Here is a 27,834-nt window from a genome sequence, read left to right as displayed (position 1 = left end):
GAGAGGAAAATCGTTTAAAAATGACCCCCGAAATATCTGAGAAAGAGTCCCCTATTTAAATTAATTTGCGACGGAGTAACAAGTATAACTACAAATGAGTGATAGTTTTATGAAAACAAAAACTATTTCCATTTCTGTGTTACAAAAAATAACAGCATTCTAGTGAAACCTCATTTTCTGAATAAAAATTTTAAAGCCATGTGCAGTCTAGTTGCTGCTAGACTTTTAAATTTTTTATTTGAGTTCTATTAAAAAGCCACGAAATACTTATATGCTGAATGATCACTAAAATGCGGGTGATACTTGAATACTTTTTCCCTTCGTATAGGTGGAATGTTTTGAAAAGCGGCAAAATTTCTAATAGCTATCGGTAGAAACCAATAAATTTTTTTTTATTAGAATTCCAGCACAATCTCTTAGCGAAACCATCACAATCGTTTATTGGATTTTTCCAAATGTACGGAACTGAAAGAGCGGATTGGCGAAGCGGCAATACAATCCTCGAGGAGCTTTCAACTGAAATATTTGTATTTTATTAGCTGCAATAAAATTAATTCATCAATCACCGCACGTATTCATGAAGAAGTATTTTGAATGAATATTAGCATGAAATATTAGAAGTATTTTGAAATCCAAGTGACAACTGCATTTAAATTTTCAAAGTTGCTTATTTGAACTTAATTTGAGATCTGATCGTTGATAGGATTTCTGATTCATCGTGGAATAAAAAAAAAGAATTTTGCGTATTAAGTGATCATCGAATCCGAAACTTTTATTTTAAATGTTCAATCATTTTTAATGTCATATGAATCGGAAAATTGCAGATCCGTTGAATATTCCAGAAATTCATTAATTTGACATAAACCTCATACATGAAGATACTATAAGAATCGATCGTTATTTCATAAATTTTTACTTGAATTTTCATAGGAGTAATTTTTCAAGACTTCATACTTCGATATACTCTGTGTGATCATTTGATAATCCACGCCAAATTTCGATAATGCGACATTGATTAAACCCATAAAGTGGAAGCAAATACCCGGTGCATAAATCCCAACATCATAGAAAGTTCGATGAACCCGACAAGTGCTCGTCCACCAATGAGCGTGAGTAATTTTTCCGCAAAACTCGAAATAGCGGCAAAAATGTGTGTCTATTTTATAGCTCCAGATTATCAACTTCCTCCACGTGATCGTAACATCCACATTCCTAATCTCAGATCGTAATTTTATTCAGTGATATCGTATCATCTTAATTGCAATGTATTTACATGAGATCTAAAAGCAGAGTCCTCATCGTCAATAGCGGGGAAAGAAGAAACCAGTACAAGAGATTTTCTTCCTTCCAATTCGGGAATGAGTGGCGATTCACCTCCCTCCCCCCGGCTATACCTATATAATGCCCATGTGTGCATGACCACTCCAAGCAGTTTTATTTGGTGATACAGTCGTGAGCATATACCTCGCCCGAATAGAAGTCAATCATGAATACCGTAGGTCTGATAGTGAATTTCCTTGTAGCGACGTGGGTAAATATCATCACAGGAGCCCCTCTTCTTGTCACTATTCGAAATGGAACGCTGGAGGGTACAACCATGCAAACCAGAAAGGGGCGAGAGATTGCAGCCTTCAAGAATATTCCATACGCCCTTCCACCTATAGGAAACCTGAGATTTGAGGTAAAATCGAAATCGCAGATCAGCAATCCTCAATTAATTTCAAAATATAATCAAAAGAATAATTCAGTGCAACGTATCCTTTGGCGATTGAATCTACGTCCTTGTGATTCCTCTTTATCATTCCTTGAATTTCTTAATTCAGTTTATCAAGGTGAAGATGATCACATTCATTAATCAAATGATTTTTTTAGCCACCTCAACCAGCGCGAGCATGGAGCGGAGTGCGATCCGCCAGTGAAGACGTTCCCGTCTGCTTTCAAGCGAAAAATGAAATATTCAACGTGGATGGCAATTATAGGATGACTGAAGACTGTCTCTATCTGAACGTTTATACAGTAAAAAAACACCATCTTAAAAATTTACCGAAGAAGTACCCAGTGATGGTTTGGATTCACGGTGGTGGATTCTACTCCGGTACGAGTCACTCTAGGCTCTACAGTCCCAAGTTTCTTCTTGATCATGATATTGTTTTGGTGACAATGAATTATAGGTGAGCTTTAATTAAATTATTTTGCAAATCAGTACTTTATATCATGCACTAAGCGGAAAAACTTCATTATTCACGCGATTGTTATCATCTTCATCATTGATTGTAAGCGACTCGAATCAGGTATTTTGCAAATTATTGATTTTTGTTTTACACATCTACCAATCTTTTTCAAACTTCTGATTTTCGATGCATCATTCAAGAAACAAATTGTTGCAAGAATTGTCAGATCCAAGAGCGTGTTTTTTTGCATTCTCTAATTTTGGGGGAAATTACTGCAATTGTGACAAACCATGAAGAAATGGTTTGTCAAAAAATCCTGTGTGTTTATGTACTGGAAAGAATGGGGTAAAATGAAATGTTTTTGGTCGTCAATAAATGGGTCTTAGACTCAAATTACTGAATTTCTTCATAATTTTCAAGATTTCACTCAAAGTTTAAAATGACACTTGATTCATCAAAATAATGCCGTTTGGTAAGAAGATATTGTTCATTTTAAAAAACCCGTTTTACCCCGTACTTTCTCATCTGTGTCTATGTGTTCAGAACTTTCTCTTAAAAATAGAGATTGTAATCAACCGGTATTTTTTGTTCCCAATTGCTACCATTTAAACACAAATTTATACTGATATTCACTTGGACAAAAGTCGTATTTTTCCAATATCTCGAGAACTAGTCAACCTGTTATGTTGGGATATAGCACTAATTTTGATCGCAATGATAAGAACCTGAACAAATTCAAGTATGAGTGTTTTCCCCAAGGAAAGTTCAATGCTATTATCATTTCCTATTGTTTCGTCGTTTTTGCTCAGTGTCTTCTGATATTTCTCAGGGTGGAGGCTTTCGGTTTCCTTAGTACTGTGGACAGCACCGCTTATGGTAATCAAGGCTTGAAGGATCAAGTACAGTCGTTGAGATGGGTGCAAGAGAATATTGCAGTCTTCGGAGGCGACCCAGATAACGTAACAATTTTCGGTGAAAGTGCTGGTGCAGTTAGCGTGCATCATCTCATTATGAGTCCGCTCACGCGAGGTATTACATTATCTCATTACTTACATCATCTGACGACTTATAAATCGAACGGAGTGAAGATACTGAATGTGATTTGTAGGATTATTCCATCGGGCTATTTCTCAAAGTGGAACTAGTCTCAGCCCTTGGGCAATGTATACACAGAAAACTGCGAAGGAACGAGCTTTCAAGCTTGCTGCCGAACTTGATTGTAAAAGCGGCGATACAAGGGAGGTGGTGAGCTGCCTTCGGACGAAGGATGCTGAGGCCATCATCAACGTTTCTCAAAGATGGCTGTTAGCAGAGTCCCTCCTGCAACCACACTTCAAACCTGTGGTGGAACCATATCATCAAGGGGCATTTTTGGTAGAGGATCCTATTGAAACTTTGAGGGGCGGTCGAGCGGCCGATATTCCTTGGCTGAATGGGATCAATGCCAACGAGGGTTCTCTGGCTGTAGCACGTATGTCTCATGATGACAATAGTTGTGGTAGAAAAATTGCAGAAATTTTGATGAATTTGGTCCTAATTCAACCCGAATCAATGAGTGCCAAAGCGAAAAAACGGAAACACTGTTTTCCCCAAATCCCATTGGTGGGCGTGTCTGGGCTGACAAAAACCGGCGTTTTCACTTAGAAAACCAGTGAAAATGCTGATTTTCCATATATTTTGTTTTTTTTTCTCAAAGTTGTGTTGAAATTCATTCGTTATGAAAACCTGGACCTAAATTTGAATTTAAAATTGATTTTTTTCCGTTTATGTTGCAATGAAATTGAAAATTGTTCGAAAATTTCTGCAAGAAACAATATGGATAAGGATACGGGGTAGTTTGAAAATTTCCGGTAGAAAACAATCAAATACCAAAAGTATATCTCATAGAATTCTGGTAGGATCTTGATAGAATCGACCTGTTTTTCATTTATAAGGAGAAGTCCTGCTCAAGGATGAAGATATAGCTGGAAAATGCTGTAAAAATACTTCATTGAAAGCTCCATGAAAAATTAGATCTACGCAAAGAATTACACGAGAATTAGATACAAGAATTTTGGCAGAAACCTCTAGATTAACGAATTAACTGAAAATTCATACATTAAATACATCAAATCTGCTTACAGCTCTCTTTGGACTTGATGATTCAAATGCTGTGCCTTTCGTCGATCAACAATTTTCTGCAATCATTCCATACATGCTGATATTTGACGAAAGTTGTTCGCAGGAACAGCAGCAGATCGTAGCAGCTAAACTACGACAGTTCTACTTTGGGAAACAACGTATTAACGAACTTACGAGATTTAATTTGATTGATGTGAGTAACTTGGTCTGATTACGTGTGGATGTTTTGATTTTGATGTCAATGAATTGTCCAGGCATGATTGATTGAGTTTTTCGCCATTGCTGTTTCAGATGGATTCAGACGCTTACTTCATATATGGCCATAGTGTTTCTGTGAGGGAGAGTATCAAGTACTTCAAAAGCCCGATCTATTACTACTATTTCCAATACAAGAGTAGTTGGTCATGGTCTAAACTACTCGGTGATCCCGTTAGAGACTATGGGGTTTGTCATGCTGATGATCTTCAATACTTTTTTCCAATTCGTGAAGTCAAAGCTCCAAGTCCATATTCTGAAGAAGATTATGCAATGATAGACGTTATGACAACAATGTGGTATAACTTTGCAAGCACTGGGTAATTATTGAATATCAAATAAAGCCCCAAATATTTACTTCATGATATAAAATTGGAAAATTGTATTATTGCAGAAATCCGACGCCGGTCAATGGAGGTTTCCCAGCCCTTTGGAAGCCTATGCATTCGGGTTCTATCGATCAACTAGTTATTGAGAGCCCTACGAGTATGAGGATGGCCCAAAATCTACATAAGGGTAGTTTCCAATTCTGGGACAGCCTGCCGTGTCCCGCAGGACTCGCACCAGAAACCAAACGTGGGCCAGCGTAGTCCCTTATGTATTAATGATGTTGATTGTCTATTATTTTACAATTCTTTCGAAAGATCTCATCTAGAATAGTTATGATGACGATATGTGGTTTTCTTTAAATGATTACCTCAAGTCAAGATGAAAGAATCTTTATATAAACGATAAGTGATGAAATGTTTGATGATGCATCATACATATTTCCATAGGATAGACGTAAGCTGATACTCATTTGTTATAAGAGAAAAAAAAGATATTATGGGATCCATTAATCGTACTTCCTAATTATAAATGTGATGTAAATACCGTACTAATTGCATTGTTCTGTATTCAATGTATTGTGACAACAACTACCTTATAGTCATTGATGTATTAATACATGAGACAATGATAATTTGCTATGTATATAGGAAAGTGAAATACAGAGAAAGAAGAATATTTCTCCAAAAATAAAAAGAGTTATTTGAGACAACAATTTAAATGGTGATCTTTAGTAGAAATTTGGGGCATGTTTATTTCGAGTATATTTGTATGGCATAATAGTATATTTCGATACGATTGCGGGAAAGTGTTTTTGGGATCGTGGGAGGTTTATAGCACAAGCCGAATGCGAGTGATATAATTCCACGAGTCTAAAAACACTTTTCCCGCGAGTATCGAACCCTACTTTTCATCACAATGTGTGGGGAGTGGGGTGTGACGCACGCGGAGCGTGCGTAAAACTTCACTTTACACACAGCGTGATAAAAATCATTTTTATTCTCAGTTTAGAGGTGCATATTATAACGATCGGATAGAGAATTCAGATGTATCCTGTATGAAATCCCGTTCAAAAATGGGACTCCCAATAGGAGAATGGTCTATAAAGGATCGTATAAGAATCCAGAATTCTAATAGACTACCCCCTCATACAGAATTGTGAGTAGATCTACTTTCCGTAGAAAGTCGTATAGAAAACACTATATTCATAGCCTAAGGGGTAACGGAAAATTTCTTACTCTTCAAATCTTTAAATCAATTTCATGCAAAAAGTTTTCAATTCTCATATATATTTCCATAGAGGAGAGTCGCCATACAATAGAGTCGCTATATTTAGAGGGATTTAATTGTTCATTGTAGATAGTACGTGATGATAAGCATCAGGTTATCGTTAGTTTATTTTTATGTAAATATCATAGATTTATTCGCAAGGTAGTAAAATATAGGAAGAATGATTTCCAACATATTCACCTAGTTTCTATATCTTGAGAGGGTTTTCATATCGCTGTAATTACTCCCCGTAAACTGTTGAGTTTATCGCACAGTGCGACCACGCAACAGAATACCTCCATGGTCATATTGGTTCAAAAGCGCAAACAGTTTGGTCTCAATCATGTATGCATCAACTATCTTCGTGACAATTTTGGTGTCGATCTTACACTGCTTCAATGCAACTTCCACCTCTCATACCGTGAATCTGAAAAATGGAACTATAATGGGTATGACTCTTAAATCCAGCAGTGGAAGAAAATTCGCCGCGTTTAGAGGAATACCTTATGCTCTTCCTCCCATTGGTCCCTGGCGATTCGAGGTTAGTCATAGATTTGAAATAATTGATTAGTCTGTATTAAAAAATAGGTAAAACATGTTCTGTCAACCATCTCCCTCACGAAAAAAATATATATGCGAACAATTATATATGGGAGATATGTTCGATTTATTTTAAATATATTTTTGGTAAAAAAATGCAGTATATAAAATATATGTTGAATATACAATACGTGCACATATATGTGACGCATATATATTGTATATATCTGACATTGCATTTTTTGCCGCACATATATGTGCATGTAATTGATATATATGTCCCATATATTTGTTTACCGTGCGGGCTATCTCACCAAGTTAGCTTGAACAATTCATTTCTAAAGATCTTTTTCCATCCTAATTCTGACAGCCTTTTTTTCCATTATTTAAATATATTAATAATAGTAACGATAATTGCTTTTACCTACACTTTTCGATAACAAAATAAAGCAGAACTTTAAAAATTTCGAGATGATATTTCATACACAGATTGTCTCGAATCGTTTGGTTTTGTATAAATAATGGAAACCTCTCATAATTTTTTTTTGCAAGGGATTGATTTCCGGTAAAATTCTAAATATGAATATAGTTGCAGAATATATTCATATACGATTACGATTTTGAAAACATGGTTTTTGATGAGAAAAATTAAACCTTTTAAATTACCTTAAGAATCTTCTTGAGAACGTAAACAATTTTTCTTTCAGATGTTTCAATGGATCCCTAAGGACCCTGGTGAAAAAAATTCCTTAAATCCTATTGGAAGAAAAAAGGGTAATTGGAAATAATGACATTATTGTCGTTGACCCATTATTTCCGATTCAGGTTAGCAGCGCAATGCTGACACGTATGGAAAAATCCAATAGGAAAACCTAGCGAATTAGCTAGAAAATTCTATTGGGATTCTGGAGAAAGAAATTCAAAATCTATTGACTTTTTCGTATGAAATATGCAATAGAATCAGCGCAAAAAACTAATAGAATTTTCCAATAGAATTCCAATAGAAATCCTATAGAAATCCGATAGATTTTCTCCAGAATCCCAATAGAATTTTCTAGAGAATTCGCTAGCTTTTCCTATTGGATTTTTCCATACGTGTCAGCATTGCGCTACTTACCTGAATCGGAAATAATGGGTCAACGGCAATAACGTCATTATTTCCAATTAACCTTTTTTCTTCTAATAGAATTTAAGGAGTTTTTTCCACCAGGGGATTTTCGAGGGAGAATTAAATGTAGATTTTGAATGATAAATTGGGTTCAAAAATCAATTTTCAGCCACCGCAGCCCTCTCCAGCCTGGACCCAAATTCGCTACACAAAATTCGATGGAAAGAAATGCATCCACCAAAACGTGTACTTCCGCAAAGATTATATAATAGGAGACGAGGATTGTCTGTATTTGAACATCTACACCCCGAAAATGAACTATGAAATTGAAGGACCGAATCAGAAGTACCCAGTGATGGTTTGGTTTCACGGAGGTTCATGGTCTACTGGATCCGGGCACTCTTTGCACTATGGTCCAGAATTCCTTCTGAATCATGATTTAGTTCTTATTACACTAAATTATAGGTACAAAAATAAATAGTGGAATATCAATTCTATTCCATTACACTTCCGCACCGAGTAGAATTAATTAAAATTGTTACTTTTAAAATGGGAAAACAGAATTGGACCTTTCGGCTTCTTGAGCACAGGAGATACGGTTATTCCGGGTAATATGGGCTTGAAGGATCAAGTCCATGCATTGAAATGGCTGCAAGAGAATATCGAGATATTTGGAGGTGACCCAAAGAGTGTTACCATATTTGGAAATGGGGTGGGAGCCGCTAGTGTTCATTATCTGATGCTCAGTCCTCTGGCTAAAGGTAGTAAAATATATTAGGTGTGTGACTTAATTTTTACAGATTTTTTCTTCGAGCTTAAAATTATATTTAAAATAGAAATATATTCGCGGTCTTTTCTGGTTTTGAAAGGATCGGACAAAAGGTTTCAGAATACGGAAGGACAAGTCTATGTAAGTTACATAACCTTTCAGAATAGCAGAGTTTACGATGGAAACTGATAAACAGCACATTCGGCACTGCATTTTATACGAATTCCAACAAGGAAAAAATGCTTCTGAGAAGAAGATTGTCTTGTGTATCTGGTGGGACATGAAGGGTGTGCTTTATTACGAACTCCTGGAAATAGGTCAGACCGTGACTGCGCAACGCTATAGCCGACAACTAAACAAACTGAGCGAAGAATTTGATCGGAAAAAGCCATTTACTGGACAAGAAAGCAGGCAAGTCATACTGCTGCATGACAATGTTCGACCTCATGTTGCTCGCACGACTCAGAAGACCCTCATAAACTTGGGATGGGAAGTTCTCCCACACGCGGCATATTCACTAGACTTGGCCCCACCCGACTATCACTTGTTCCGGTCCATGCATCACGCCTTAGTGGATAAACAGTTTAAAACGCTGGACGATGTGCGTAAATTCGTCGATGACTTTATCGCCTCGAAGCCTGCAAGTTTCTTTCGCGACGGCATTCGAATGTTATCTGAGAGATGGCGCAAGGTCATAGAAAACGATGGACAATATTTCCAAGATTAAGTTCGTTGTTCGCTATTTTTTTATATTAAATAAATTTACTGAAAAATCTGTAAAAATTAAGTCACACACCTAATATATAGTATAATATAAAATTATTGAAATATGGTATCAAGTGACAGTTCTACTGAAATTTCAACGAATACTGTCACTTTAAATTCTAATTCTCTTTAAATATTTAATGCCTATAGGTGGTTAAGCGGCGTTTTGAAGCGAATTTTGAGAGACAATTTCCGTAGTTCCCGGTTCCTTAGTTGGGAGTGTCCTGCGCGTAACTGGGAGACCCGGGTTCGAATCCCGGCTGCGTGGTGCGGGATTTTTTTCTCTCTAAATTCTAATCCTTTTATCATTCTGATGTTTTTATAATAAAAAAATCTTCAATTTAAAAAAATTAATAAATAAAAAAATTCAAAGAGAATTAGAATTTAGAGAGAAAAAAAACGCGCACTGTCGAGCCGCGATTCGATGCTGGGTCTCCCAGTTACGTATCAGGAAAAGTCACAATTTGATCGAAAAGTCAATGAAGACTGCAAATTTCAGTATAGTTATTCCACAAAAATTTATAAAAATCAGGAAAAATCACGTAATACATTATTTAAGCTTTAAAGAATTGAAAACTTAGCGTAATTTGGTAGCAAATATTTATGTTTCAATGAAAAATTCAGGTAAGTCGAGAAATTCGCATCTTTCCAACTCTTGAGAATTTGGAATTTCATTAAAATTTTAATGAAATTGGGCAATTTATTTTTCTCCCCTAAATCGAATTCCATGTTGCTCTCCTACAAATTACTACTAAATTATTCATAAAATTTCAATGTTTTTAAAATAGTGTAGCATCTATATATGAAAATATGAACAACTATTGCACATTGGGTAGGACATACTAGTGAACTTTCCTTGGAATTCTATTAGGATTATATTCGAGTTCTACTGAAACTCCGTAGGAAATTTTATTCTATATAATTTTTTTCAGATTTTTCTTAGTCTTTTTATCTGTCTAGATATTGACTTTATTGAGATTCTCATGGGTATAAATTTCGCGATTTATTTAGATTGTATCTTTTCGTTTTCTCATGTTAAAATAGAGTAACTCGTATGAGAAAATTCAATATCTATTACAAATGCCACCGTAAAATTATTCAATTTTCAATATAAATCTACAAGAAAGGAATAGAACTGTAATAGTGTTCAGTAATTGAAAAATAATAATAGGTATTTAAGAATCCATATTTCATTGAACTGGGTTTTCTATTCAATTTTTTAAATGTTTCGTTTATCCACACTCAGTCAGCTAATTCATGAACATGTCTGCTCTCCTCATAGGCCTTTTCCATCGTGCGATTTCGCAGAGTGGAACAGTGAAAAATCCATGGGCATTTAACACCGAAAAAATGGCCATGAAAACAACCAGAAGATTCGCACGAGATCTAAAGTGTCCTGTTGGAGATTCAGAAAAGATGCTCCAATGCTTGCGGAAAATAGATGCTAAAAAAATGGCCGGTGTTGAGCTAGAATGGCCGGTATTTCTATAATTTTTTTATGCACAAATCAGATTTTCAAAAGTGGTGAAAATTTTGAATTCCTGAACATATTTTTTAAAATTACCTCTGGTTTGAAATTTTAGGTGTTCGATTTGGATCCTATTATGCCGTTCAGACCAGTTGTCGAGCCTCCTCATGATGGTGCTTTTCTAACTGAAGAGCCTCTCGCAATGGAAAATCTAAAAAATAGATCTGATGTACCATGGATGGTGGGAACTAATTCGCACGAAGGAATCTTCAGAGTTGGCTGTAAGGGATCAACTTGGAAGACTCTTGTTTTTCTTTCAGATTCGATAATTGTGACTACAGCATTGCTATTTGAATTTTTACAGCCATTTATGGACAGACGAAATCTGGATTGGTAGAAAAATTGGACACTAAGTTCGTTGAGTATGCACCTATAACTCTGGGATTTGATAATAATTGTCCGAAACCTGTGCATGGAAAAATCGCTAAGCTAATTCGATCATTTTATTTGGGTGGTAAAAATAAGAAGATCGATGAAGCTGCAAAACTCGCTGTCACTAATGTGAGTTTTCTTTTTCAGTTCATAATCATGATAGAAAAAAAAATCAATAGAAACTCCGGGCACTTGAATTAGGGCGGTCTATTGGAGTTACATTGAACTTTTTTTGAAAATTATATCAGTTTTCCGGAAAATCTATTGAAAAAATTCAAAAGTTCAAGAGATTTGAAACTTGCTGTAGACTTATGTTGTGAAGACATTTCCCATAGAAAGACTTCGGCTGGAATTTTCCAAGCTTTTGCTGTTTTTGTTCAGAAAAGGAAGGAAATGCAGTGAAAAAACCATTGGAAATTTATGCGGAAAAATTTCGACAGAAAATATCCAATAATCTGCAAAATAATTCTAAAATCTATTGATTTTTTCTGTGACATTCGTTTTCTATGAATTGTTTTTGTACGTCATCATTGCAGAGTCAATTTGGGTTTTAACTGCTTAATGGTATTGTAGATGTACTCTGATGCATTATTTAACATCGCCAGCCACAAGGCAATACAGAAACATTTTCAAATGGCTTCTGCTCCAATATACCATTACCACTTGACGCATAAAAGTGAGGTTTCCTACACGAAATTCTACGGAGATTATAGGTCTACTTATGGAGTAGCACATCATGACGAAATTCAGTACCTCTTCCCAGTTCACGAGCATTTATTCCCTATAGCTCGTTTCACAGATGACGAGTTGAAAATGGTGGAAATTATTACGACAATGTGGTTCAATTTTGCCAAAACCGGGTAATTATGAAGAGAGAACTTGAAAATGGGGTTCTGGTTTGGGTCAAGAAAATCACGAAGAAATATGTTCTAGGAATCCTGTCAAGCCCGAAAAACGACCCCTACTGGATGTCAGTTGGGAACCGGTGTCAAGTGAGCACCTCGAATATTTGTTGATTGGAGGTCCGAAGAATCTATCGATGTCTAAAGATCTGTTCAAGGATAGGATTCAATTCTGGGAGAAATTACCTTGCCGGGCTGGAATCGCCCCTTCACGACTTTTTGTTTCGGTTCAAGATGAATTGTAGAATATTAAATATATATATCGACTCAAACACCCGACATACTTTTAAAGAATGAAAGCCTTCACGAAGAAAGGAGGTGGAGAAAAATTACTAGACAAGTCAAGTAATCGTGTAACGAAATCTATTTTTAGGTAGTTTATACCCTATATTGGGAAAAAAAGTGCAAGATAGGTAGGAAATTTTTCTCCGCTGGCTCCAAAAAAATTACTAAACGTGAGGGGAATTTCTGCCGAAGTTGTAAAGTTTGCCCTTTATCCTATCAAAAAATTTCCCAGTGAACTGAATAATTTCTCAATATTGCGTAATGATTCACCTATGTGGAGGAGTTTTACAGTAAAGGAAAATGGGTTTCATGTCATTAGGCCAGAAAAAACCGCGATTCTAACCTCGCCTCGCGGTTTTCCGGCCCAATGATATAAAGTATCGTATGTCACACGGCGATAAAAGTATTATCTGGCGAATGTGGCATTATAATCTGAGCCTTCGGCTCGGATTATAATCGTATTCGGCAGATAATGCTTTTATCGCCTAATGACATAATATACTATTTCATCACGCTGTGACGAAAAGTGAACTTTTCGGCACGCTCCGCGTGCCTAAAAGTCCAATTTCCGCCACATTGTGATGAAAAATATTGTTTGTAACTCATGAAAAAATGTTTTTTAGCTCGTGGGATTATATATAAACCTCCCACTCGCCAAAAAACACTTTTTTGCACTCGTTAGGAAATATACTATTTTATTGAATTGGCATTTCGCTACACGATTACCTTTTTGTACAGTAAAATTTGCGCGATTTTATAGATAATTTCCACCCAACGTTTCTCTCCGTGTTCTAAGCGTGAAATGAATATTTATAGAAGAATCGATAGATCAACAATTCAGAAATGTTTCATTCTACATACGCAGAAAAAATTATAGGAAAATTATTGCGCTCCCTTTGTAAATGAGACTTATTTTTCCGCCAAGAAAAAATATGATATGAAATATGAAGATATTTTTACTCCGGCGAGCAATGATCGGTAGGCAGAGAAAACAATACCAAAAAAATAATACGAAGCATAAAAGAACAAGTTCATTACGCCGGACACCAAAACAATTGAATGATAGTAACAAAAATTTTGATGCGTGAGCATAATAGCCGTACAAGTTGGAAATAATTCCTCTAAATCTGAGTAAGAGTTATATTTCAAGTATAAATATCGTGAATTTGAATTATTTCGAAGGTGAAATCGTTAATGGGATTTCTCCGTTATCTCGGAAATTCAACAAAGTTGTTGTTTTGGTGTGAAGCGATCATTGATATTCCAATAACATCTTCATTTTTGAAGCTCATCGTAAACATAGATCATTAAGATCAATTGACATTTGAATAGGTTGGGAATTCACGGTCGCGGCTGCCGGAATTTTCCAAGTTGTTAATGATTTTCTCATAAAAATAAGAATTTCTTAAATTCTGATTTCGATCAGTCAGAGTGCAGAGTTCGGGACTACATGATAGGTTTACATCAGTTTTATTTTGATTATTTTTCCCACTTGGATTGCGACCAATCAGCACAATTTATTCCCCTACCGTCCCTGTGGTATCTTGTACGAAGGTTGGACTGTACAATAACTTCTCGACTATTTTCCGCCTTCGTCTATATCCCTGATTGTAAAAACATCAGAAATGCCTGAATAGTTCATTGAGATCGACGAAGTACTAACTATGAAATTGTTGGCCTAACAATAAAAAAGTGTAAACATCACCCAATGTGTCCCATTTCAATATCACATATGTCCTTCTTCACTTAAGTATTGTTTGGTCGCGTCTCTTTTTTTTCCTATCGCTACTATCAGTATTTTGCTCACGAAGTACGATATAGAGCGCTCATACATTGTTTGAAAATTCTTCAACATGAGGAATATATCAGTGATGACAGCCAGTTTCCTAACTTTCTGGTGTTATCTCTTCACTTCAATGATTTCCATTAATTGTGATATTTATTTGGACACTGCGTATGGAAGATTTCGAGGTAAAATCATGGAATCCCGAAAGGGGAGGAACTTCTCAGCATTCCGCGGTGTACCTTACGCTTCACCGCCCATCGGCAGTTTACGGTTTTCGGTAACATTTCTGTAATTGAGAAAATTTCTCTTGATGAGCTGTCATGCGATTGACTTTCACTATTATAGGATCCTGTACTAGCCACCCCCCGCTTTGTTAAAGCTCAATCCGACAAAGCAAGGTGCATCCAACGAATTGTAAGTCCTATGGAGGACGAAATTATAGGTGTGGAAGAGTGTCTGCACTTGAATATCTACACGCCGTTGCTGGCAAATCGGCAAAAATCTTCTATGCCTAGATATCCAGTCATGGTATGGATCCATGGTGGGGGGTTTCAGACTGGTTCAGGACATTCATCTTATTACAGTCCCACATACTTACTGGATCATAACATTGTTTTGGTTACCTTGAATTATAGGTAAGGGATTATGATTTTACCGAAATTCTAGTATTAGCTGTACATTATACGTACGCTGGCTTCTGGTTGAGATATTGGTGTTGAGAATGAATAGCACACTGAGAAAACAATTCTAATATCTGAAACATGTTTGCATGAGACATGTATTTTTCTTCAATTGCTTAATTTTCATACCTTAAAATATTCTTGTACGGAATAATTGACGCGATGGTCGAATTCATGTCAGTAGCGAAGTGGTAAAACGGTTTAAGTCGACTTAGCTCTCATCTGAGCTTTTGAGGAATACCTCCGAATCTAAGGCAGATAACGAAATTTTTGTAATGACCTTGTTTGAGATGAGGATCTAATTTTAGGGTGGATGTGAGAGGTATTGTTTCAGGATAGGCTGGAAATTAATTAAAGCACTGAATTATAAAATGTCAGTAAATGTGTATATTTTAGTGAAATCGAACCACTTCGTTAACCGTAAAATTTACATTTTGGTTTGAACTTGGGTGTTGAGTGTCTCAAATTATAATTACAGTGGGTGATGTACTAAATAACTGTTAATTGTCCTTGCCAATTGTTTCTGATAATTCACTGAATTTGAGGTGGTATACTTTCACGTGACGCGTCGGTGATGTACTTTGAACGACACAACACGTTGATTCTACAAAGGCTGATGATGTACTACTTTTTGGGATTTTCGCGATCGTCTGACCGCTCAACCGAAGGCTCACGATGGTGCTCAAGGATTGTCTATAGGACCGACCGTTTGACTAATAGATACCCGAGTGGAAATTGCTTCAGGCCCACCTGAAGCACGATCAGAACTTGATCAGGTTTTTGTAAAGTTCGAGTGATCCAGTGATTCCTGATGAGAACCTGACCAAGTTTTGATCCAGTAGATCGGATCATAAAAACTGCAGGATGATTCAAATCAAGTTCTGATCAAGTAGGCACGATCTCACCCTGAGGTCGGCTGCCTGACCCCCATTTGATCAAATTCGGATTTGATATCCTTGATCGGCATTTGAAAGGGGTCAATTGAAGAGAAAATGATCAGATTCAGATCCGCTCCACCTGACATTAATTTTAATAAGTTTTTCGGATAATTTAATCAACTATTATTATACTATTCAAATTAAGTTTTAACAACCATTATCAATAATTATTTTTAATCTTTAAAAAAAATCATTATACGATAATTAAAATAAATTAAATTAAATTAATTTAATTAATCAATTTAATTAACAGCCAGCCCTTCTCAAATGTACAGAAGGGAGGGATGATGATGCCCTAAATACGTATTAGAGGAGTATCAAACTTACACGAAAATGGTCTTGAGAAAAAAATCACCAAATGTCTATTTATTTATTAGTGTTATTGTTATTGGTTAGGGCATACGATTAGCAATCATAGGGCCCCCGGTTCGATCCCCAGCATCGGTAAAAAAATAATAAGCTTTTTCAAAGGTAACAACAGCAGAGATTCATTAAGACAGGCGGCCTACGGTGAAAGAATTGGATTATCTTTTGTTTTGGATTTATTATCATTGATAATTGTTATTAATACTTACAGACAGGTCATCCAGTTTTCATACAGTTGACTTGATTAAGTTCGGATCCATTCGTCCTAATCAAATCCGGATTGGTCAAAGGCGTAACATGTCTGATCAAGACCTGATCCGTCAACTTGATCAATACTTGATAAGTGGTCAGGTCTAACCTGATCCAAACTTGATCAAGACCTGACCGGAATTTCCACTCGGGTAAAAGCTGAGGATAGCTACGTTTCAAACAGATCTCTTTCGTAGAGCAAATTGTGTTATAGAAAAGGTCTCGTCAAAAATTTTTCTCCCTTAGATTCTGAGATATTCATCGAAAACTGGCAAATAGTCAAAATCGATTTAAACCGTTTTACCACTTCGTTACTGATTTCATATTGACCCTTCCCTGAGGTACAAGTTCCAGATATAGTCCTTGGTACGTCAATGTTTTCTTCGGTACGGCTGCTAACGACGAGTGACCCGAAAGCAACAATTACGAATTAGTTTTTTGAAATTTAAACCACTGCGTTATGAAGGAAGATGGCCCCCAGTGACCGTCATGAGACGAACGAGAATGTGATAAATTCTGTCCATATAACAACGTCATGATTAATTTACTAATTTCCTAATCTGACCGTCGCATTACAGTAGAGTTCCCTTAGTTTTCCAGTTCCTTACTTTTTCCAGTCTTTCCCCTGCGGCTTGTTCTCCCTCAAAAAAGTTCTCCCACTCCTGGTGCATCGTTTATCCTTGTTCCCGACGTCATTCGCGCGAAAATGCGCAATGATTCACAAATGGCATGGATAACACGTTAGCTCATAACCTCCCACCTCCAATCCTACCCCCTCTAATCCTACCTAGAGTGAAGGAGTGGGAGCGATTCCTTAGCAGAGATTTCCCACGAAATTCCCTCAAGGACACGTCTGGAGTCGGAAAAAGTAAGGGGACTCCACTGTACAACATAGTGTAACACCGGAAAATTTATCAATTTTCTGCAGACTTGGACCATTTGGGTTTCTTAGTACTGGAGACGAAGTCATGCCAGGCAACTATGGTTTGAAAGATCAGCTTGCGGCGTTGAAATGGGTCAACAAATATATTGTATTTTTTGCTGGTGATACAGGTAGCATTACGCTCTTCGGAAATGGGGCTGGTGCTGCTAGCGCCTATTACTTCATGATGGCTTCAGGAACGGAAGGTGATATTATACTTTGTGGTTAAATTATGTAGTAAAGGATGTGCCTATTTAATGATTAATGATGTTATTCAAAGAATTTGGGGTGAAATACATAATATGAAGAGAAGAAATTACACGTCCGTGGAATAAGAGTGAAGATGAAAGAATGACGAGAAAAAACAAGACGATCACACACATAATACAGTCGAGAGGGAGGAAAAGAACAAATATGCAATATTATGAATAGAAATATAGATTACCGTACCCGAAAAACACTTTTAATTCAAGGAAGCAACTATGAAATTCGTCAGCGACTTGAATCAGAGATCCATACACGAATAGAAAAGTTAGATAAAAGTTACCTAGAAAATCGTGGCAAATTCTACTCTGCGAAAAATAATTGTGGGGCGAAATGTAATTCAATGAAAAAACACCTGTTTGCGGAGCATATTTTACGATTCGTTTGCTCAAAAAAAACACATCGATGATATTTTTTTCTTGGATATTTTAGGATATTTTTTTCTTGCACCTATCAGAAGGTTATCACCTACGAAAAAATCGTATAGAAATTTTCTATACGGATTGCGTACAGAAATTCTATAGAATTTCCGTATATGATATTCGGATATGTCTATGCGAATATTTTCTATACGAATTATTTCTATCCATAAATTTTGACATAAATTTTTTTTTTCATACGACAGATGTCTAAACACTCCAGAGAAACACGTAGAGGAATGTCGCAACTACATAGAAAATGTTTCATAGATGTGGCAGTGGGTCGTATAGGATCAAACCTATAGAAATCGTATAGAAATAATGTGTATACAAAATATCCGTATAGAAATATCTGAATATCATATACGAAAATCTTATAAAAATTCTGTACGCAATCCGTATAGAAAATTTCAATACGATTTTTTCACGTGATGGAAACGAATGGAAGTGAAATTTTACTAAACGCATTCGGTAAAAAATCATTTTTCGTTCCAGGAAAATTATACGCAATATTGAGTAATCATTCACGTTCACGGGAATAATTTTTGATAGAATGCAGCGTAAATTTTACAATTTCGAACCAAATTACCCTCACGTTCAGTAATTTTTTCCAGGCCAACAGAGAAAAATTTACTATTCATCTCAGATTTTTTCCCCGATATGGGCTGAAAAAGTACTGAAAATCTAGTTTTTTCGCTCTACGATTACTTGTTTGGTAATTTTTGTCTAACTTTTTTCTCCGTGTATAGTTACTTATTCCCTTCGCAATGACTCGAATAAATTTGAAATATTTAAGTCTCATTTGATGGGATACCCTGTAAATTCAACAAGAAAAAAGTTTTCTTGTGAAATTTATTCATTGCAGATCTTTTTCATCGGGTGATTGCGCAAAGTGGAACTCCTTTTAATCCATGGGCTTTCCAAACCCCCAAAATGGCACGAGAAGTTGCTGAAGAGATTGGAGAACAAGTTGGATGTCCTTTAAAAAAATCCATTGAATTTCTGTCTTGTCTCAGAGAGAAAAAACCCGAGGAGATCCTCGCTGCTCAGCAAACCTTGCCAGTAATGGAATATCCAAAATTCACCAATAATCCTGAATGTTCATAGTGCTTTCCTTGTGAATAACCAATGTTCCAGGGTTTTGATATATATCCACACAGGGCGTCCCGACCAGTGCTGGAAAAAAATATTGACGGTGCATTTTTGATAAGAGAACCAATGGACATGCACCATCAGTTACAAGTGCCAGTGATGATGGGATTTACCACTCATGAAGGAGCTTTACACACCGCAGGTGACCGATTGACATTTTTTGACGTGAATACGTGTTTAATTTCATGTTGAGAGTTGTTCGCAGAATTATCCCTAACAGCCAATGCCATCTGTCGGAATGCTTGATTTCTCTAAAAAAATCGAGAACATTGTTCGGTTTTATAGAAAATTTGTGTAACTTTTCCAGTTTTCGAGAAAATTTGAAAAAATTCTCGGATTTTGTATAACATTTGGATATATTTAAAAAAAATCAATTTGTGTCAATCCATAATCCATCATCCAATAAAAAAAAATCCTAAGCAGCTGCATCCTTGATACAGCGTTTAGGCTCAACGTCATATTTCGGTGGTGACTAGGGTTGCGAAATAACGTCAGAAAAATATGACGATCATGTGACTAATGTGACGTCATTTTTTCCGCGTCAGAATTTAGATCACACTATCGACTGACGTATGACAATCAACTAATTAGATGTAACGTGACTGTCATGAATTTTTTTGTTACAGAAACTTACAAATTTTCCAATTTCACTGGTTTTTCGTTGCAAAAGTTAAGGACCTTTAGCCAGAAAATCTTGAATGTAGAGTGGAATTTCTAGTTGAAAATTCCGTGGAATATTCGGTTTGAAAATACTGGGCAATTTTCATATAAATATTATACGGATTATTTTTGGTAATCGGATCTGGCCTTCCCTGGGCCAATCAGAGTTCAACATTCAATAACATGAAGTACTTCCCAATTCAAATTACAGCGGTTATTTCCCCCTAGCTTTTGAGAATTTCCCTCTAGCTCTGCAATTGTTTCTCTAACCAAATAACTGACAAATAAATTATTCTGTGGAGTGAAAGAAAGTCATAAAGAAAGTCAAAATGAGTCGGTTTGGGAAGGATCCGATTACAAAAAATAATCCGTCGAATACCACTCGACCTTCAAAATGAATCGGACATTTCCCTCACGTTTTCCTGCGTATCAACGATCGGGATAAGTTTTGCACAAAAATCCCTCGCGCTGCGCGCTCGGGATTTTAATCTGCAAAACTTCTCCCTATCGTTGCTACGCAATAAAACAAGTGGGAAATATCCGATAGTTTTGGAGGTCTCGTGGTATTACTACTGAAAATTTGGATAAAAAATTGTTGTGGAATTTTGGCTCAGTCCGCGCTCGAACCTTTTAATCTAAAATGAATGTTGTGTAAAATCAGATTTATTCATTGATCTCAACTGTTCGACCGTTGCCAGTGCGAGAAATGGTACTTATATATTAATCAACCAATTAACCACTGGCTTTTATCTTTTTCAAATCGAGATGTCATCGATACTCATATTAATGCTTTGTAATTGCCGATCTATGACAGCTACCATGGAGAAATCATCGAATTTTGAACTAGCGTCCCCTAGTCTACCACTAGTTAGAGGGAATATGACGGTCACATGGTAAAATAGTCACATTTTCGTCACGTGACGACAGATCGTCGTGGTTGTTCCTGTCACATGAACCTCGCTGACGTTTCATTTCACCGGTTCGTGACGTGTGATGTCTTTCTTTTGTATCCCTGGTGGCGACTGATCCATTCACAATACACTGGCACTTCAACACGGCCGCACACCCTGAGAGAAAAATTTGCTAATATGCAGATTATATTTACTTGACAGGAGTGAATTATTTTCAATGGCTTAAATCTGAGAATGTTTGCGCTTCACAGAACTCAAATAAATTCTCATTAAGCATTATCTTTTCGCGTTACATCATGAATGTATTCCATATTGAAACATTGGAACTGCATTAAAAAAATTATGAAAACAATAAAGCCTTGAAAATCATACTTGAATACAAGAATATTTTAAAGCACGAGACGTTCCTCGAGCCACGTGAATTGAGACGTCTGGGAGAATTGAGCAATTGAAGAAAAATTACGTGTGAATCGACTCAGAAAATTTAAGTGACAGAATCGCAATTTTTCACAGGAGATTCAGATAAAAATTACGAAACACTCCGGAAAAATTCCGTGACAGTTCCGTAAAATTTCCTACAACCACATTTTGCTCCGGAATTACGGAAAAGATACGTAATTTTTATTGAATATTTCTCTCCGTGCAGTGGCATGAATAACAACCTAGACGTATCCACGTTAACTCTAACTCCTGTTTCACAGATACAGCCGCTTAGGATTTTTTACCCACACTTCCTTGATGAATCTTATTAATTTATTTTCTCAGCACTTTATGACCAGAAAAATGATCAACACAGAGATCTATTGAAAACCAAATTTCATGAAGTCATAGCGGGGATGTTACATTTCGATTACAGTTGTTCTCCTAGTGCAGGTCACAAAACTTCTGAAAAACTTTATGAGCGCTACATAGGAGCTGAAGGTGCCACTAATACCTCACGATTTGAAATCATGAAGGTGACTGGAATTTTTCAATTAATAGTGTTTTTTGCTTGTGGTCTGAAAGGGTTGTAATGGCCAACGAGGTTGATACAGACCGTCATTGCCGGAGTGAAAAAGAAATAGTCTTCATGTTTTTATACAGAATGAAAACCAAATTTCTAAGATTAAAAACGTCATTGCCATAAATGGTTTCGTTCATGTACAGTTCTGTATGTGACGGGAAAAAGACAACATCATTAGCGCAATGATGATTACTAGAAAATTGACCTCACATTACTGACTTTTTTCGGTACGGACGTACTTTAAAACGTGGTGTCACTTCACATCCCTGGGGCCTGTTCGGTTAGAGGGTGAAGGTGTCGCTAGTCGACGGATCTCTCTTTCTTAGAGAGAGAGATCCGTTGACCCTCTCTCTCTAAAAAAGAGAGATCCGTTGACCAGGCGACTCCTTCACCCTCTAACCGAACAAGCCCCAGCTGATGAGCATGCATCTATGATATGTACATGACTCATAGACTTCACATAAGAAATTAAGTTACCTGCGTTTTGAATAAACCTCACAATCTGCTCATGAATTTTGTTCTGTCGTTCGTATCCTGTCTTTCTAAATTTGTATGCTCTTTGAATTGTAATGCATTTACTCCTTTATCGGAGTTACTTTTAAATAGATGAATGATTAAGGATAATTACCGACTCAAATTTATAGTATCACCATATTTAATGCCGTGTCAACCAGAAAATTAGAATTTCAGTAGCGAAGTGGTAAAAGGAGATAAGCCAATTTTGACTATTGACCAGTTTTCCATCAATATCTCGGAATCTAAGAGAGATAGCAAAATTTTTGTTATAACCTTGTTAGAGATTGAGGCTAATATTAGGGCGGATCGGGGACACGTGATATGGAAACGGTGAAAATCAAAAACACGCAGATTACAAAACACTGGTGACGTACTTTATTTGTGGCGCAAGCCATCTTAATTTCAGGGATACACGAGTTGATGAATGTCTCAATGTCAATTTGATAATAGTCTTTTCACTGCACTAGAGATTCTCTCGATATTAAACTTGATGATTGACTCAAAATAATTGATATTTAACTCGAAATTCATTGATAATTGAATCAAATAGACACGCTACACAGAGCGCTAGACTCAATATAATACTCGGTGATGTACTCGATACTCGGTTAGTTTGATACTGTACTCTATAAGTGAATCTCTGACTAACCGATATATACTCTTGAGGAGTAGATTGATACTACTGAAATTTCATATTTGCTTCGTGATTTCCCCGAAGGGTCGCGAAGTCGGTCGAGATTTTCCGTTAAGCCCGGTAATTTTGATAGAGAAATATTTGCTGCGTTTCAAACAAACCTTTTTTGTGGATGTAATTACGCAAATTGGGAGGTAAGTCGACTTATCTCCGTTTATCACTCCACTACTGATTTCATTAGATATTCTAAAAATGCTTATCAGAAACTTTTCTTTCATTTTTCATGGTGACCGGATTGTTTTCCCCCGGAAAAAATTTCGCGGAAATTATTTCCCCGTAGGAATTTCCCCGTTTAATTATTTCCCCGGATTTTTGTCCCCTGATAATTTCCCCTGAATGTTGAATTCTGATTTGGGTTGGAAAGATTGAGACGTAGTAAATTGAATTGATATTGGTAATACATGTATGTGTAACCTGCATGTTCAGTGGTAAGGGGAAATCATTCCGGGGGAAATGATTCCGGGGGGAATTTTGTCCGGGGAAATTTTTTCCGGAGAATTTTTTCCGTGGAATTTTTTTCGGGGGAAAATCCGGGAACCATTTTTCATTCCATTTGCATTTTTCCACTTTCATTTTTTTTGTGAAAAATGTGTGGAAAAGTGTGTGACAGGAAAAAGGCAACATTGTTAACATAATGGTATGCATACCTGTCGAGGATTTAATGAGAATGAAAAGCATGTGGTGGATGGTCAAGCCAGTATTGGAAAAAATAAAAATAACGTATAGTCGCAACAAGAATCTGTATATCATCAAGTGATAAAAATGCTGAATATTTAAGAGATTTGTTCACTGAATAACATCTTGATGATTGTTACTGATGATTTGCCATTATGAATGATGGGAGTTGATACGAAAATTGTGATGAATAAACACATGCATATAACCGTGATTCCACAATGACAATAAGAACATGACATTGCACTACGGGTCCAACAAATACGGTATCTAATAATGATGTTGTCAACATGAAAAGATGAATAATTACTTCGACGTTTCTTGAAGGATGTCAGAGTATTTCGATCAAGTTAGTAACTTTTTTTAAAATGGAGACCACTCGGAGTTTTAAAAGTCGCGGGCTATTGGAGTCAGATTTCTCATGCATTGAAGATCGATTATATATGTCTAAAAACGAATAATTAGTGCAAAAAAATTAGTTGCAAAAGAATTGTTCGTTTGCCCGGCAGATGCTTAGAATATTAAAAAACTGCCCAGAGCCTCCAATTTTTTAGCTAGAGAGGTTTTTTTTTTCAATTTTTGAAAAAATGTGTACAATAATAATTACGAATTAGTTGTTTGGAATTCAACTCCTACACAGCTAATTTCGTTTTGTTTACTCTAAAAATTACGCCATTCGTGTAAAATAGGCAGAAAAATTATCGTCAAAATATTTAAAATATATTCTTGATTCTTTTACAAACATTTTTTGGGTTATTTTACATGAATGGTGCAATTTTTTACTATAACGAAATTAGCTGTGTAGGAGTTGAGTTCCAAAAAACTAATTCGTAATTGTTATTGCCCACATTTTTGTGAAAATTTTGAAAAAAACCTCTCTAGCTCAAAAATTGGAGGCCATGGGCTATTTTTAACATTGTAAGCGATTGCGAGGTAAATGAACAAAAAACAATTTTTTTTTGGACTAATTATTCTTTTTTAGACATATATAATCGATCTTCAATGTATGAGAAATGTCATTCCAATAGCCCGCGACTTTTAAAGCTCATAGTAGTCTCCCCTTAAGCAAGATTTCAGTTTGTCCGAAAATCGGAATCCAAAACTCACGCCTAAGGCTCGGAGTTAATGTGGAAATGCGAAAATGAGAATAGGAACTCGTTGCTATGCGCATAACTCTCTTAATATTGAAAGCTTGTGAGCAATTCTTATATGATGTGACTAAGAGTATTTTCCATATAGCTTGTCCCGTTTTTAGTTTGTTTAAAGTAACTCTACCCTTCGGCCGGCAACGCTGTACTTTTGGATATTTTCAGTTTTTAAATTCTTCAACTAAATTGCATGGAAAAATTTTTTTAAAAAATCATACCCAGTCAGTATTATCTAAATTAAATTTCGAAAAATATTGATATTTTTTCAAACATTTCCCTCTGATAAATAAATAATAAAACTTGTTTGCAAAACGGTGGATTATTTTTTACGAGGTGTCAAAAAAATTCTTGATTTTTTCACATCTAATGAAAAAAAATCAGATTTTAATCTTTGATTACAATGGAAATGTTGATTTTCACATAAGACACTGGGTTAAATCCTGATTTTTAAACATTTCTTCTTTGAAAAACCAAAACGGTAATTAAATTGAGGAAAAAAATAGAATTCCAATAATCTTTGAATTTACTGTAAGGGTAGAGCTACTTTAATAGGCATAATCTGGAGGTAGTGTAGGGAGTAGTTACTTCGTGTTTAGATACCTGGCAGCGCTTGGCCTGATGTGTTGGACATTCGGAGTAAAAAATTTTCCTTGGCCGATACGCTGCCGCGAATCTCGATTATTTATCTGAAAACTTATATTTTTGAATGTTGCAAAAAAAATAAACAGTATAACTAACAACGTCATATACAATTATGTATACGAGAGAAAGCTTTAAAACTATGAACTATTGGACTGCGCTGTAAAGCTATACAGCTCTTATGAACCCAATGTCTTAAATTTAATTTTTTCAAAAATTGTTTTCTCGAAAAAAAACGTTTGGAAATTGAGATTGATATTGCACCTGTAAAAAAGATTCTTGGTCTATTTGATAAACACCGAACAGAATTTCCACCAGAAAAAATTCCCCGAACTACTTGGATATCCTTAACAGGAAATAGTTTCTGTTTGTCAACCTCACTCGTTGTCGCGATGGTTTTTTAGGTCAACAAATATTTATAAGAAAATGATTGTTTCTTGTGTTATTATCGATCTGTTATTACATAGATGTTGTCAGTTGGACTATACAACAACGGCATAATAAAGGGTCTATCCACCCTAAGCAGAGAAAGAACTCCCGTTTACTTCTATGAGTTCGGATATGAAGGGCGCAAATCCCATTCAAAATTGTTCGGTGATCCCGAAAATAATTACGGAGTGGCTCATCGCGATGAACTTCAATACCTATTTCCCATAACGGAACAACACTTCCCAGGTTTCTCCATGAGTAAGAAGGATAGTGGAATGATTGATGTAATGACCCAAATGTGGTACAATTTCGCGAAGTATGGGTAAATGAGCATTCGAATTTCAGAACCCTTCTTCAATTAGCCGATTCCATAACTCGAGAACTATTTGTTGCTTTTTTTCTAGAAATCCTACACCCGATGAGCAATCGAATCTACCGTTCGTGTGGGCTCCAACTAAAATTAAGAAGCCTCTCTATCTTTCTATTGGAGATCCAAGGAACATAACAATGGTGATGTGGCCGAATGACGAAACGTTGAAGTTCTGGATAAATTTACCCTGTCAAGCAGGGTTTTCTCCCAGACTGCGCACGACTCGGGATGAGTTATGAAAACTTACTCCAGATAGTGTCTTTTCATCAACATGTTATCTTATTATGTTATGTCCATTTTTAATTTCTATTCATATTCATACCAGTGAATTTACATGAGATAATAATTGTAAGACTACAGAACGTGAATAACCGATGAAATGCAGCCAAAAAAATGTTCGATCTGAGACTTATGATCTCAAATTGAGACTTACGGAAATCTCAAATTGAGACTTTCAAAAATTTTAAACTGAGTTCTGAAACTCTCAGCTTCCCGGGTAGAAATCACGCCGCTCGAGCTCGGCTCGGAACCCGTATCTCAGCTAGAAATACGCCACTCCGCCCCAGCTTGGGATAAACTCCACGCGCGTCACATGTACCCGAGGTTGAGCCGCGTCACGCGCTCACAGCCCAGCGTTAGACTATTATGCGAAACGCTTCGCCGGGCTTTAGTTGAATGGCCACTGCTCAACCTCAGGTTCATCTCCAATTACTCAATCCCAGTATACTTAACCTCAATAATGATTTGACAGGTCCGATGGCATCGTGATTTGAGCGAAAAAACAATCGAATAAATGTGAAGATGGCATGCTTTTTCAGATGAACAATCACAAGCTCATCAGAAATAACGTGATATTAACTAATCGAATGGGATTAATCTGAAAATACAAGGTAGAACAATTCACTGAAACGTAGTCAAAACTTTCTTTTTTCTCGCGAATACAACAGACGAAATCAAGAAAAATAATCACTTGAAAAACGTTAACGAACCTTAGCTCCGTGAAGTGGGCACCCCACTTGGTTGGATTTGAACCAAAATTTCATAATTGATAGATTTTGAGCTACTCGTGATAGTAGTAACGTTTTTCTTGTTTGTAGTTTGAAATTGAGCGTCCAATTCGTTTTTGAAATACAGTTAGGAACTATTCCATAGTTAGAGCTGGAGTGAGATTGGATTCTCGTCTGCAATCGTTTGTAGTTGATTGTAGTTCTGGAAATTTCACGATCGGAATCGCAATAAACGTTCAATCGATTTTTTTTAACAGTTAGGAACTATTTCATAGTTGTATTTGAGATTACGTGGGATTCTTATCTGCAATCGCTTGTAGTTGATTGTAGTTTTGGAATTTTCGCAATCGGAAATCAAATGAGCGTCCAATCGATTTTTGGAGACCAAGTAGGAACTGATTGAAAGCTATTGCCAGAATGAGCTCGGATTCCTGTCTAAAATCGTTTGTAGTTGTTTGTAGTGCTCACAAATTTTCAATGCACCGAGAAAACGGGGTGGCAGACAGTTGATATATGTAGAACGATTTGTTCGTAGTTGTTTCTAACAGTGAAAAAAATGAAGAACCTTATAAACCAACGTTCATACTTGATTGT

The 27,834-nt window shown here is 36.3% G+C and overlaps 3 protein-coding genes across 4 annotated transcripts; all 3 read left to right on the top strand.

The window, feature by feature from the left end:
* Window positions 1–1,470: 1,470 nt before the first annotated feature.
* LOC107039920 (venom carboxylesterase-6) lies at window positions 1,471–5,576 on the top strand. Its single transcript, XM_015259776.1, has 7 exons — window positions 1,471–1,681; window positions 1,873–2,171; window positions 3,001–3,200; window positions 3,280–3,642; window positions 4,295–4,485; window positions 4,584–4,867; window positions 4,942–5,576. The coding sequence occupies exons 1-7, from the start codon at window positions 1,487–1,489 to the stop codon at window positions 5,135–5,137; spliced, it is 1,728 nt and encodes a 575-aa protein (XP_015115262.1). The 5' UTR covers window positions 1,471–1,486; the 3' UTR covers window positions 5,138–5,576.
* Window positions 5,577–6,472: 896 nt separating this feature from the next.
* Window positions 6,473–12,818, top strand: LOC107039941 (venom carboxylesterase-6). Of its 2 annotated transcripts, XM_015259806.1 has the most exons (8): window positions 6,473–6,684; window positions 7,961–8,256; window positions 8,353–8,552; window positions 10,608–10,804; window positions 10,909–11,074; window positions 11,158–11,354; window positions 11,799–12,085; window positions 12,159–12,818. In XM_015259806.1, exons 1-8 carry the CDS (start codon window positions 6,487–6,489, stop codon window positions 12,370–12,372), a joined length of 1,755 nt encoding a protein of 584 aa, XP_015115292.1. In that variant the 5' UTR covers window positions 6,473–6,486; the 3' UTR covers window positions 12,373–12,818. The 2 variants fall into 2 exon arrangements, with proteins under 2 accessions (XP_015115292.1, XP_015115293.1); XM_015259807.1 differs by lacking the exon at window positions 12,159–12,818 and having other exon boundaries at window positions 11,762–11,840.
* Window positions 12,819–14,265: 1,447 nt separating this feature from the next.
* LOC107039919 (venom carboxylesterase-6) lies at window positions 14,266–17,582 on the top strand. The gene is made up of 3 exons (XM_015259775.1): window positions 14,266–14,475; window positions 14,544–14,833; window positions 17,360–17,582. The coding sequence occupies exons 1-3, from the start codon at window positions 14,266–14,268 to the stop codon at window positions 17,580–17,582; spliced, it is 723 nt and encodes a 240-aa protein (XP_015115261.1).
* Window positions 17,583–27,834: the final 10,252 nt, after the last annotated feature.

This window comes from Diachasma alloeum, unplaced genomic scaffold (assembly GCF_001412515.2).
Source record: "Diachasma alloeum isolate Michigan unplaced genomic scaffold, Dall2.0 Dall_scaffold_00313, whole genome shotgun sequence".
Lineage (NCBI taxonomy): Eukaryota > Metazoa > Arthropoda > Insecta > Hymenoptera > Braconidae > Diachasma > Diachasma alloeum.
This window is presented reverse-complemented; position numbering and strand designations above follow the sequence as displayed.

Bases quoted from the DNA above. Each gene is read 5' to 3' on its own strand.
- LOC107039919 (XM_015259775.1), top strand. From the start codon at position 14,266: ATGAGGAATATATCAGTGATGACAGCCAGTTTCCTAACTTTCTGGTGT. The intron at 14,476-14,543 runs GTAACATTTCTG...TCACTATTATAG, and splicing joins TCGGCAGTTTACGGTTTTCG to GATCCTGTACTAGCCACCCC. The intron at 14,834-17,359 runs GTAAGGGATTAT...AATTTTCTGCAG, and splicing joins TTGGTTACCTTGAATTATAG to ACTTGGACCATTTGGGTTTC.
- LOC107039920 (XM_015259776.1), top strand. From the start codon at position 1,487: ATGAATACCGTAGGTCTGATAGTGAATTTCCTTGTAGCGACGTGGGTA. The intron at 3,201-3,279 runs GTATTACATTAT...TGTGATTTGTAG, and splicing joins TATGAGTCCGCTCACGCGAG to GATTATTCCATCGGGCTATT. The intron at 4,868-4,941 runs GTAATTATTGAA...GTATTATTGCAG, and splicing joins TATAACTTTGCAAGCACTGG to AAATCCGACGCCGGTCAATG.
- LOC107039941 (XM_015259806.1), top strand. From the start codon at position 6,487: ATGTATGCATCAACTATCTTCGTGACAATTTTGGTGTCGATCTTACAC. The intron at 8,553-10,607 runs GTAGTAAAATAT...CTCTCCTCATAG, and splicing joins GCTCAGTCCTCTGGCTAAAG to GCCTTTTCCATCGTGCGATT. The intron at 12,086-12,158 runs GTAATTATGAAG...AATATGTTCTAG, and splicing joins TTCAATTTTGCCAAAACCGG to GAATCCTGTCAAGCCCGAAA.